The sequence below is a fragment of the Neltuma alba genome, unplaced genomic scaffold, assembly GCF_004799145.2.
Source record: "Neltuma alba isolate B1F8T4 unplaced genomic scaffold, ASM479914v2 tig00008230_pilon, whole genome shotgun sequence".
Taxonomy (NCBI): Eukaryota; Viridiplantae; Streptophyta; class Magnoliopsida; order Fabales; family Fabaceae; genus Neltuma; species Neltuma alba.
Genome location: NW_021634974.1, coordinates 20945 through 33276, shown reverse-complemented (window position 1 = coordinate 33276; position 12332 = coordinate 20945). Strand labels below are relative to the sequence as shown.

Here is a 12332-nt window from a genome sequence, read left to right as displayed (position 1 = left end):
TTAAATATAGACAATATGGTATTTTTAGATTTATATTTGAATATTTGGTCTTTTTAAATTATTTGAATTTTTTTATCCTCTCACATAAATATCACTCCCTATTGATCCTTCTCTCTAATTCTCCCAAATTCTCTCAAAAAATTAAGGAAGTGAAATATCTTATTGCCTTATGAAAGACTCCAATTTTTTTACAGCATAATTTTCTTAATTATAATTAAAATATATGTACCTAATGGGGAAATATCTCATACCCGAGGAAAAAAAATAACTTGGACCATCCAAGTAGTTAGCTCAAGAAAATGCGCGGTGGTAATGAACTCTTGGTGCTCCTCAATCCCCTTACCAATGAAACTTATTCCATCTGAACAACCATGACAAACGGTTGCCAATAAGTATTTAATATTTACATCTCATACTGATTATATATCATCTATTTTGTAATACAATTTGTACTATAAACTAAATCTTATATTTAGAACTGAAGATAATATAATAACTTATACCTAAGTTTTGAATCAATACTCCTGTGAATAAGCTAACACAACAGTTGTACTAGTTGAGCTATGCGTTTGTAGATTTTATGGATTGAAATATCATTTTTAATCATGTTAATGTATAGGCAGGTCAGTGAATAATGCATAAGATTTCATTGGCATATCAGCTCACGTCATATTGATATAACTGTTTTTTCCCCTAATTTTACGGACACTCCATTAAAGCTGTAGAAAGTTAGACAATTAAGTGTCAACTTCCTAATATTACTACTACCTCCGGTCCTAATTATAAGAGTTAGTTGACTAATTTGAGGAGATTAAGGAAATAAGTTAAATTAGTTAATTGAAATAAATAGGTGTTGTCTTTACTAAAATATCCTTACTAATCAAGTGTATTGGTTAGAACTAATATTGTTAAAAGAATTATGTTGGGAAGAATGCATAAATATGAGAGATAAAATGGATTGATGTCTTATATTTAGGATCAAAATAAAAGTCAAACAAGGTCTTATGTAATACTACATCTGGTCTTTAATATAAGAATTAGTTTGATTACCAATTTGATCCTAAATATAAGATCGCTCCGTTTTATTTCTTATATTTATCCACCTTTTTAAAGTAATCCTTGTAGTGGTTGCTAATATAAAATATTTCATCAATTAATAATTCTAATTAATTCACATGATTAGCAAGATATTCTAGAAAATTTAACTCATATTTATTATAAATAACTAACTTAACAAAATTTCTCAATCAATGTATTCAAATTAGTATAATGGAAACACAAGATTAATTATTAGCAAGACCACGTGGACGGAAGGAAAACATCTGAAACACATGTTTACAATGCAGCTAGGCACGTAGACATTCTATAAGTACTACCTCTTCGATCCAAGCCACAAATCAGCATAAGCCAAATTCAACCATACTACTTCCTTTCTCTCTCTTCCCCCTCTCTTATTCTCTCTATAATGGCTTCCCTTCTTCATTATCCTCCACGCCCATCGGGGCTAGAGATTGAAACGCCGACGTTAGATGTGGAAGAAGACTTACGTGGTCCAACAAACAAGAAGAAGGAGGGTGATCATGATATTGATGGAGGAGAAGAGAAGGGGATATGGCTGACGTGGAAGGATGTGTGGGTGAGAGCTTCTTCAAGTGGGAAGAAGAAGAAAGGGATTAATGGAAGCAGAACAATACTGGAAGGTCTCACTGGTTATGCCAAGCCAGGCCAGCTTTTGGCCATTATGGGTCCTTCTGGTTGTGGCAAGTCCACTCTTCTTGATACCTTAGCAGGTAATTCTTTCTTTCTGTTTCGCTTTCTACATGTTTTTGCTTGTAACCTGATCCATACTCCCTCGTGTCTTAAATATAGAAGCCGACTGAAGGTAGGTTCAATTCGTCTATCGAGAGGGTAATTTTCATATTTGAGCATTTTAAGAAAACCAACATACATTTTTTTCCCATAAATAACTAATTTAACTAATTTTCTTAGTTTATATAAATGAGTTATCTAGCTCCCACATATAGAACCAACAGGAATATAGAAGTGAGTCAGTATACTTGATGTAGTCTATGTATTAAGTAGAATGGCAAAAAAAAAAAAAAGGTCTATGTATTAAGTAGTATTTCGTGCATATTTCAATTCTGTCGAAATAACCTGTTGGCCTTACGTGAAATGATGCTTAGTCCTGTCAAAATGATCTTCTCAATTGTATGTTTTGATCTGTCGCATCTATTGCCAATAACTCACGAAGCGACTCCAAATTTTAAAAAACCTAGTCCGTGTGTGTGTATAGTTGGTTTGGCATCTTCGATGAATAAAATTTCTCCATAATGCACAAAAACATTAATAGAACTATACATTCTTATACACACACAAATATATATTATTTAAATACCCCTTCCGATTCAAAATATAAGCTAAACTTTGTTGGAGGGGCTTGATTTTTTTTATAAGATAACATTTACTTTTATCTAAACATGGGTTTTTTTTTTTCAATTTTCTCCATATATTCTCTTTCTTCTTTAATTCATTTATTGCATTTTTTATTTATTCTCTTCATTAATAAGGGCTTATTTAGGAAAAAAAATGCATAATTTGCATATTTATTGTTTTAAACTGATTTTAACTAATTTATTGATAAATATAAATAGATAAAGTTTAGCTTATATTTTGAACTGGAGGTATTATATTGGGTACAAATTTGGCAAAAAAAAGAGGAAATTTTCTCTTTACTATCTACAAGGAAAGAACTGTCAAATATTTAATGAGGTTTCTATACGTTAGTTGCAGCTTTTAATGTTATGAAATGATAAGGGAGGGTTCGTGGAAATTATGGTTTTACATGTCTTCTGTGAACCACACAGATGTCTCCAAGCTGTGGGCGTACACATCCATAACGTCTCATTTTTTTTAATGACATTATCAACTAATTAGATTATACTCCATCCGTTCCTTATTATAAGAGACAAATAACCGAAATACGTTGATCAAAAAAACAGTTAAAATTAGTTAAGAACAATTAATGTGTAAAAAGTATAATTTTTTTTCCAAAAATACCCTCATTAATAAGGAGAGAGAGCATGAGAGAGAACAATTAAATTATTAAAAGAAAGAGAAGTGGGAGGGAGAGAGAGTGTGAGTTGGAGATAATAAATATGGGTAAAATAGTAAATCAACACAAAAAAGTAGAGACAACTTGTAAGTGTCTCTTATATATAGGAACATGCCATAAGCATCAAATGTCTCTTATAATAAGAAACGGAGGGAGTAATTTTAAACTGAGGATCGATCTGTCATGTTTGGTTACGGACAATAGAGGGTTCGTGGAAAATATGGCTTCATGGGTCTTCTGGGAACTGCACATGTCTTCAAACTACAATAATTGCAAGTAGTAGAAATAATCCATAATAATTGAAAGTGACATTTGTACCAAAAGGGCTTTCTTGGCATTGTAAATTACACTAATGTTATCAACCAACTGGGACAGTTGAAGAGAAACGAGAGAATTTTTACTCTCTCCGTCAATAATTATTTATAAGACTCAATTTTTAGCATTTTGGTGTCTCTAATTATAAGTCGCCTTACAAAGTTCTGAGAGTAATTGAGATAATATTCCCCTAATTCTTAATCTAAGACCTATTTAACTAATTTAATTATATTAAGAAGGTTAAGTAAGTTAGTTAATTATAAAAAATATAACATAATTTTTTTTTAAAATTTATAATCATCTTCCTTAATATCCTCTCTCTCTCCCCCTACTTAATTATGATTGAAGGAGTATTAATAAAATAATATAAGACAACTTAATAAATATTAGAAATATGTTTTATATTAAGGATCAAATGAGTATCTTTTTTTAATAACATTTAATTGAAGTTGAAAAAAAATATAGCATTTAACTTGGGAAAGCTAATAAAAAAAATTTACACATCAACCAATTTCATTTCTTCCTTGGTATCTAAATTTAGATAAATTAGGTTTTATAATTAGGAGTAGTGGGAGCATAAAACAAAGAGCACATTTTTTTCCCAAAAATGATGAATAGATATAATTCAAATTTGAATTTTCTAGGGATAAAAATAACTATATTTTTTTTTCTTTTCGAAAAAAATGCATTTAAGGTTTGTTTGACCAAAACTTTGAAATGAATTATAATTGCAGGGAGATTAGGTTCAAACACAAGGCAAGCAGGGGAAATTCTGATTAATGGCCACAAACAAGCACTTGCATATGGGACCTCGGTACGTAGATCTTTTTCATACATTAAGAAAAATTAGTTTCTTCCTCTCGTATTTTTTTCTTGGTCAGACTTTCTTCCTCTCGTATAAATTGTCCAACTATTCGTCAATTTCTCTGTTTTCATTTGTTACTTTTAATTACTTGGTCATCATATGGTAAACTTTAAGAGAAACAATTTATTGAATTTTAAGATAGTGAATAATTTTATTATCAAGATTATATTTGATATATATAATTAAAATTTCAAATTGTTTTTGCTTACTCTTTCTGGTTCTTATTATAAGATACCTTGTAGAAGAAATTGATCGTCCTTGTTATAAATCATCAAGCAGGGTATTAATTATACATTTTTTTCAAGATTACCCATATTTAATAGTTCATTAGTTGCAACTTCTATGACTTCTTGAATGTAATTCATGGTATTGAATATGGATAAATTCATTAGAAGTTTACCGAGTTAATGACTTAAACTACTTCTATTTGATTTGATAAGGCAGTTAGAAATGCTAAAAAGGATTGGAGGGAGTAGTTTATATATAGGTGCAAAGCACTAAGTGTAGGGAATTGAAAGACGACGCGCAGCGGAAAAATTTTAAAACTTTCAATCCCTTTTGGATCTACCGATCGCGTTTAAGTCAGGTAGTAAGAAGCATTACCTTTAGGCGTTCGATTCCCTGGTGACTTGATGATTCGGCCGTTCAGGATGCTTCTGCTCGCCTCCTGTGTCGTTCGAAGTCGACAACTCCGGTCGGCTTCCTCTACCGGTATCCACACGAGTAGCCCTCAACCTCGAACGGCGTGCTAGCGCCTATGTCCGTTTAGGGTTTTAGGAATCCGTCCTCTCTCCTTTCCTTGGCCGTCTCTTAGGTGTTGGTTCTCTCTTAGTTAAACCCTAGCTCCTCATATCAAATATATAGGATGCTATATAGGTTTAATTAATAATATTTAATTTCGAAATTAACTCTAAATTAATTCTGAAATTAATACAATATCAAATATTGCCTAATCAGATAAGAGAACAATTAAATAAATATGGTTTAAATTAAATCCGTCTCACAGATTTAATTCTCCTATTTATTTAATAAAGAGATGACGGAATTAATTTGTATATATATTTAATTTATCCTTATAAATTAAATCTAACAATTAATATCTCTTATATTTATATATATATACGAATTTATATATATATATATATATATACACGTCCACCCTATATTATTCATTGAATCTGGACATATCTTAGATTCAATGAATCTGGACATCATAACTCGTGTCGGGCTATTTTGTGTGCGACCCTGTAGGCCCATATGAAGTTGACAGTGGGCCATTAACTATAATGACCCACAAGTCGTAAGCGGTCTCTAGCAAGACATCACGACTACCCAAATCATATGAGGATCATTGAACGATGCAACCTTTCATACAACCATATCACGTCCCTTTTGTCTCACGACATTTTGGTCATGGATGAGGCATGGAGAACGTCATCCTCCTATCCATGACCGTTACTTTCTCGATCCCTGAGTAGTCCGAGTATAGAAATGGAACTACCTTTCCATTATAGTATGGCCATACATTTCTCAGACTCACTCATCGAGGGGCCCAGTAATGTCTCTCTACGAATGTGAGGGACAAATTCCATCTTGACCATTCACATTCCTACGCATGAAAAACCACTAAGCCTGAACATAGTCTTTATGATCACTCGGTCAAAAGTGACTTTTGACTAGGTCAAAGCTAAGCGTTTCTCATGTATGAATCCATGATGATCTCAGGTCAAAGGGCACAGTGACATGGTTTGTATATGAGAGAAGCTTATGACTTAACCCATGCAGCTCTCTCATAGCGGGTCGGTCCAACACCTTGTACTCTTACATGTGCCTATGACTTTAATTTATATCTCTATATATCTTTAAAGTCATACTGGTCTTATTTCATCTTTGCTCCCACATAGATGACCGACCAGGGACATTTAGGATAAACCATGAGTTATCCAAGGATAGTTACCACAGAAAACATGCAAATAATATGATAACGTAATTAATGAATTCATAAATTAACAATGTTCAAAACATAATGATTGGCCCCTAGGGCACAATTTCCAACACTAAGGATATTCAAGATGTAAAAAAGAAACGACATTTATCAATTACGACTGCTTAATATACGTGTCCAGTTAAATAAGAATTTAAAAAAGATAATCATATTAAATGACATACTCTTCATCACAGGAAAACTAGCCGCTTTCTGATGAATTTTATGGTAAGCAGGCGAGAATAGTAAAGTAGCTAATCAATGTCAATAACACTAAAAGATTTTTTAAAAAAATTGATGTATTTCTACATCGTCTCTTTCAGGCATATGTGACCCAAGATGATACTTTGCTCACAACCCTAACAGTTGGAGAAGCAGTGTACTATTCAGCTCAGCTTCAATTACCAGACACAATGTCCAAGCAAGAGAAAAAGGAGAGAGCAGAGTTCACAATAAGAGAAATGGGTCTTCAAGACGCCATTGACACCAGAATTGGAGGTTGGGGTTGTAAGGGAATCAGTGGAGGCCAAAAGAGGAGAGTGAGTATTTGTATAGAGATCCTGACACGTCCAAGGCTTCTGTTTCTTGATGAACCAACCAGTGGACTTGACAGTGCAGCCTCGTACTATGTCATGAGCAGAATCGCCAGCCTTGATCGCAAGGATGGGATTCAAAGGACCATTATTGCATCCATTCATCAACCTAGTACTGAAGTGTTTCAGCTTTTTGATAATCTGTGTCTTCTTTCTTCTGGGAGAACTGTGTTCTTTGGTCCTGTTTCTGCAGCAAATGAGGTCAGGGTTTGGATCCACGCGTCTTCGTTCTGATCTCATGTTTCAATTATATACTGATGTACGCTGTTATATGTTGTAGTTCTTTGCTTCAAATGGGTTTCCTTGTCCTGCTCTCCAGAATCCATCCGATCATTTCTTGAAAACTATAAACAAGGATTTTGATGATGATCAGGTCTGCTTCATGCACTATATAGAGTCAAACATCGTATTAGCCATTGTGTAGCTAAACTCAGAGATCAATTGATTGAGATTCTTATTGGTTTATCAGGACGTTGAACTGGGCTTCATTGGAACTCAAAGGAAACCTACAGAAGAAGCAATAAATATGCTTGTGAAATCATACAAGTCTTCTGACTTGAACCAACATGTTCAAGCAGAAGTAGCAGCACTATCTACACAGGTAGATATGTCAGATCCATACTCTATCTTTATCAACAGCATAAATTTTATAGGAACTATATATAATGAAGAAGCTAAGATAATGAGCTATATATAACCAATATACATGTACCTATAATGCAATTGTGGGTTTCAGGAAACTGGAATGGTGGAGAAGAAGAAGGAGAAAAGAGGGCATGCAAGCTTCCATACTCAGTGCATTGTTCTTACCAAGAGATCATTCGTGAACATGCGTCGTGATGTAGGCTATTACTGGCTACGCCTTGTCATATACGTCGCCGTGGCCCTAGGTCTGGCCACTGTGTTCTATGATTTGGGCATGAACAAAGGGTCTATTCGAGTAAGAAAGAATAACATATTTTGGAGCATGCTTTAAGACTTCATGACATTCTTAATAGGACGCATGTGATCCACTTTGTATTACTAGTTAATAATTTTGTCTGCATTTGTTTATCCTTGTTTCAGGATAGAGTTTCACTTCTTGCGTTTGTGTCTTCCTTCATAACTTTCATGACCATTGGTGGATTTCCTTCATTTGTGGAAGATATGAAGGTATATACATCCTCCTCACTTCATTGAAATGATCCATATACGAGCCTTAAGGTTTTAAGATATTTTGCTAATAAGTCTTCAATTTTACTGATGCAGGTATTTCAAAGAGAGAGGCTAAATGGGCACTATGGAGTGACGGCCTATGTGATAGGAAACACCTTTTCTTCAATCCCATACCTATTACTCGTTACTCTCATTCCTGGGGCCATAGCCTATTACCTCCCAGGCCTTCAAAGTTCTGCTGAACACTTCATCTTCTTCTGCTGTGTCCTATTTTCATGTCTGATGTTAGTTGAGAGCCTGATGATGATAGTGGCTAGCATCGTCCCTAACTTCCTCATGGGAATCATAACCGGTGCTGGTCTTCAAGGCATCATGATGCTTGCAGGAGGCTTCTTCAGATTGCCCAATGATCTTCCCGGAATCTTGTGGAAGTATCCTCTCTTCTACGTCGCCTTCCATAGATACGCCTACCAAGGACTGTTCAAGAACGAGTTTGAAGGACTCAGGTTCGGTAATCATTCTGGGGAAGAGATTCTGAGAAAAGATTGGCAAGTTAACATGAGCTATTCTAAGTGGGTTGATCTTGCAGTTCTTCTGGGGATGATCGTTGTGTATAGAGTTGTGTTCCTGGTAATAATAAAAGGCACTGAGAAGATGAAGCCTATAGTTGCTTCTTTGCTTTCTGGAACTCCTAAGAAAAGCATGCAGGTCATGGTTAATCCTAGCGCTACACCTTTACATGAAGGCTTTGCATAAGTTAAATCCAGTGAGTTATTAGAATAAGGTCAATGCGTGTGCCTGTGATCAATGTATTGGACTCTACTTAAAATATTAGTCTGTAATTAGTACTTCCTCTACTTCTGTTACTTTCAACTAATTCATATGTATTAATAAATATAGTTGACAGCATTAAATTTGTCATAAAATTCAAATAATATTTAACATTATTCTTATTAAATACATTAAAATTCTAACATTATATTAATTTTTATTGTCTCTCACAGCTCTTATTAAATATGGCTATATATGAAAAAAAATTAATACTCCTTAAAATTATATTAAATGCCTCATAAAATGTATCAATAAGACCTTTCAAAAGGAGCAGACAGAGGGAGTATAATTTACACATCTATTACGTAATATTATTGTTTAGACTAAGGCAATCAAAATTATGAATTTAAACAGACTAATGATAAGAGCGTAAACTCGGATTATAAAGTCGAATACTAAACTTATAAAAGCTTACTTTTATTAATAAATAGTTATTAAAAATATATAATTAAATAATTATAATATAAAAATGACTCCAATAATTTGATTTAAATATATTTCAAATTCAAATCAATGAAATTAAATCCATCAATAATATTCATAATTTATCGTACTTAATATAGAAGTTTTTATCAGATTTAAAGGTTATGTTAATGGTTTCTGCCATTTGGTTTTTATTTTCATAAAATACTTACATTAAATTTCTTATATCTGGTATGTTGAATTTTCAAATTACATATGACCATGTATCTTATTTTTTATATGAGTTTAATAGCAATGGACTACATTTAAAAAAATTTCGTCGAATTTTGAGCAATATATTATTAAAAGAGACAAAGACTTGATGTATTAAAAAAAGGACAAAGACTAAAAAAGAATTAAGCACTATATTTAATTATTTATGGACAAAAAGGTATATTGCTTTGCGCTGCGCATTGGGTGAACATGTAAGAATATCGATTTATCTCCGCTCCTCTACTCTTGCCATTCACTTGCTCTCCACTGCCCATCTCCCCGTTCTTTAGATCGAAATTCTAGTGGTCTAAATTTTTTTAATGTACTAATAAAATGTCAAATTATTAAAAAATAAATAAATAAATTCAAAATTGCTAAAATTTATTCATAACGGTTTAAAATTACAATAAAAAATATTTAAAAATAATTTTAAAAAAATTTAATCTAAACCACTAAAATTTCAATTTGGGGAAGGGAATAAAATAGCTATATTATTTTATTTAATAATTTAATTAAAAAAAGCTCATCTTGATCAGGAGAAGGGAATAGGATTTGATTTGGACATGATTGAAGAAATTGACTAAAACGGCTCGTGAACTTCCGGTAATTGACTTTTTTACCTTTTTCCTTTGGAAAAATGATATTTAAATTTTAGAAAATTAATTTAATAATATTTAGTCTCAAAAAATGCAACTAAATAATGAGTTTAAATAATCATAAATGGAAAAATGGAAAGATGACAAAATAAAACCTTTTCAAAAATACTAAATGATAAATTAAGAAGCTAAATTTCAAAATATTAAATCAAGCTACGGTATTATTTTTGGATTTTCAGATGTTGAGAAATAATGCCACCATCGTATAATTTTAGTGATTACTTTTATTTTTTATTTATTATTTTGGTTTTGGTATTGACTATTTTTTATTCCTAGGCGCGGTGGTTATAAGTGTTTAGCTCTTTATTATTCTAGTTTTACTAATAACCACTCTTATTCCTCAAAAGTAATAACTGAAGCTCTTAATACATTTTTCAAAATTTTGAAATACAAGTAGTAAGGAGAGAAACTAGAGTAGTAAGTAGTCACTAAATCTGCATTAGCCGCTAATATGTTTTTTTTTTAAATTTTTTTAAATAAAACAATGTTGAAATACTACGTCATCCTCCGCCACAAATTGCAGCTTCTTCTGTGCACGACCATGGTTGTCCCATAACATAATCTTTGGGAGTTTCATACACACACTATTTACAGTTCTTAATATAAGAGTTAGTTAACTAGTTTAAATAGATTAAAAAAATTAGTTAGTTAGTTATTTATAATAAATAGATGTCGTCTTTTCTAAAATACTATTTCCAATAATATGTATTAATTATAATTACCATTTGATTAAACATTTAACATGTACAGCTATTAAAAAAACTATCTTAAGAAAAAATAGATAAGTATAAGAGATACAGTGAATTAAGGTCTTATATTTAAAATCAAATCAAATATCAAACCAGTTCTTATATATAAAAGACTAGAGGTAGTATATGGGTACGCTAATTCATGTAATCGTTTGCTTGAGTTGGAGCACTTACATTAATCACAATCCTCTTGCTTTTTTCTGTTGAAACTAGAATCCAAAAAAAAAAAAAGTTAGTATTTTGTTATTCATGTGACGCCGAATTTCAATTTCGGAAAATGGATTTGTGGTTCTTCACCTCCCAATTTATATGGCAGTAATTAAGTGGGTCTCTGAGTCCAAAAAAAAAAATTAAGTGGGTCTCGAAAGCTTTTTCTTTCTTTTCTTTTCTTTTCTTTTTTTAAGTTACTGTTAATTGTCCAAAAGTTAGAAGCAAAAGTACTCAGATAATTGTGGCGGCTCCAAGGAAAACAAAAGCTGCAGGAGCTTTAAATCATATGTGAATTAAACTTCAATTTTGTATGTATCTTCTACTTGAAAATTTTTTATGAGAATATTGAGTTGACAAAAGACTATTGTGCTCATCACGTTACTACTCATTGCTGTACAAATAATTTAAATCTAAAATTTTTAACTCAAAATTTTTAAATGATCAAATTATTTTTGGAAAAGCTGACAGTTATGATATTATCTTTATTTTATATTTTGTATCTATTAAAAAAAATTTTTTCCAAAAAGCCAATGAGACTTAGTTCAAAGGGCATCAACTTACTCCTCGATCTTGTTAAGGAGGTTGGGAGATCAAATCCCGTGTGGTCAAGGGAAAGTGTGGATTTATTCAGTTTGGGCGTGCGAGTGGCGGTCTCTTCGTAGGATTAGAATAAGAGGTACAATTTTTTTTTCCCCTGGAAAAAGTTGGCAAAACATAAAAAAAAAAAAAAGATGTCAACCGTAATGATTAGATTTGAACTGTTAAAATTTCGTGTTACATCAAACTCAGTCAATTGACGGATTGCATTTGGATTATATTTCAAATGTATTTTCAATAAAAATAATGCATTCCACTCTCTCACAAAAACTGTCTTGATTTTGGCACCAAATGTGAAATGTTAAATATGTGTCCGTATCAACAATGGTAGAAGTAATTTTTTTTAATTTGACTTTTACAAAAATTAAATTAAGTAATTAGATAGGGTAATGTGATTTATGTTTACAATTTTTGTACAAAAATCAGTTTGACAAAAGCTTATTTAGATGAAGACTCAAAACACAGGGAAAAAGAAGTGAAGATGAAGAAGTCAAAGGCTAGACCAACTATGGAATAGCTTATAAATAGTTTTTCAATCATGATTTACAGAATACAAGGTAAATTTGTGAGAGGGGTTTTGCCTCGACTTA

General features: G+C 32.0%; 1 protein-coding gene across 1 annotated transcript; it reads left to right on the top strand.

Moving 5' to 3' along the window:
- Positions 1 to 1465: 1465 nt before the first annotated feature.
- On the top strand, positions 1466 to 8780 carry LOC114753875 (ABC transporter G family member 11-like). Its single transcript, XM_028942581.1, has 8 exons — positions 1466 to 1790; positions 4162 to 4241; positions 6600 to 7070; positions 7150 to 7242; positions 7339 to 7470; positions 7606 to 7809; positions 7935 to 8021; positions 8118 to 8780. The coding sequence occupies exons 1-8, from the start codon at positions 1466 to 1468 to the stop codon at positions 8778 to 8780; spliced, it is 2055 nt and encodes a 684-aa protein (XP_028798414.1).
- The last annotated feature ends 3552 nt before the right edge of the window (positions 8781 to 12332 follow it).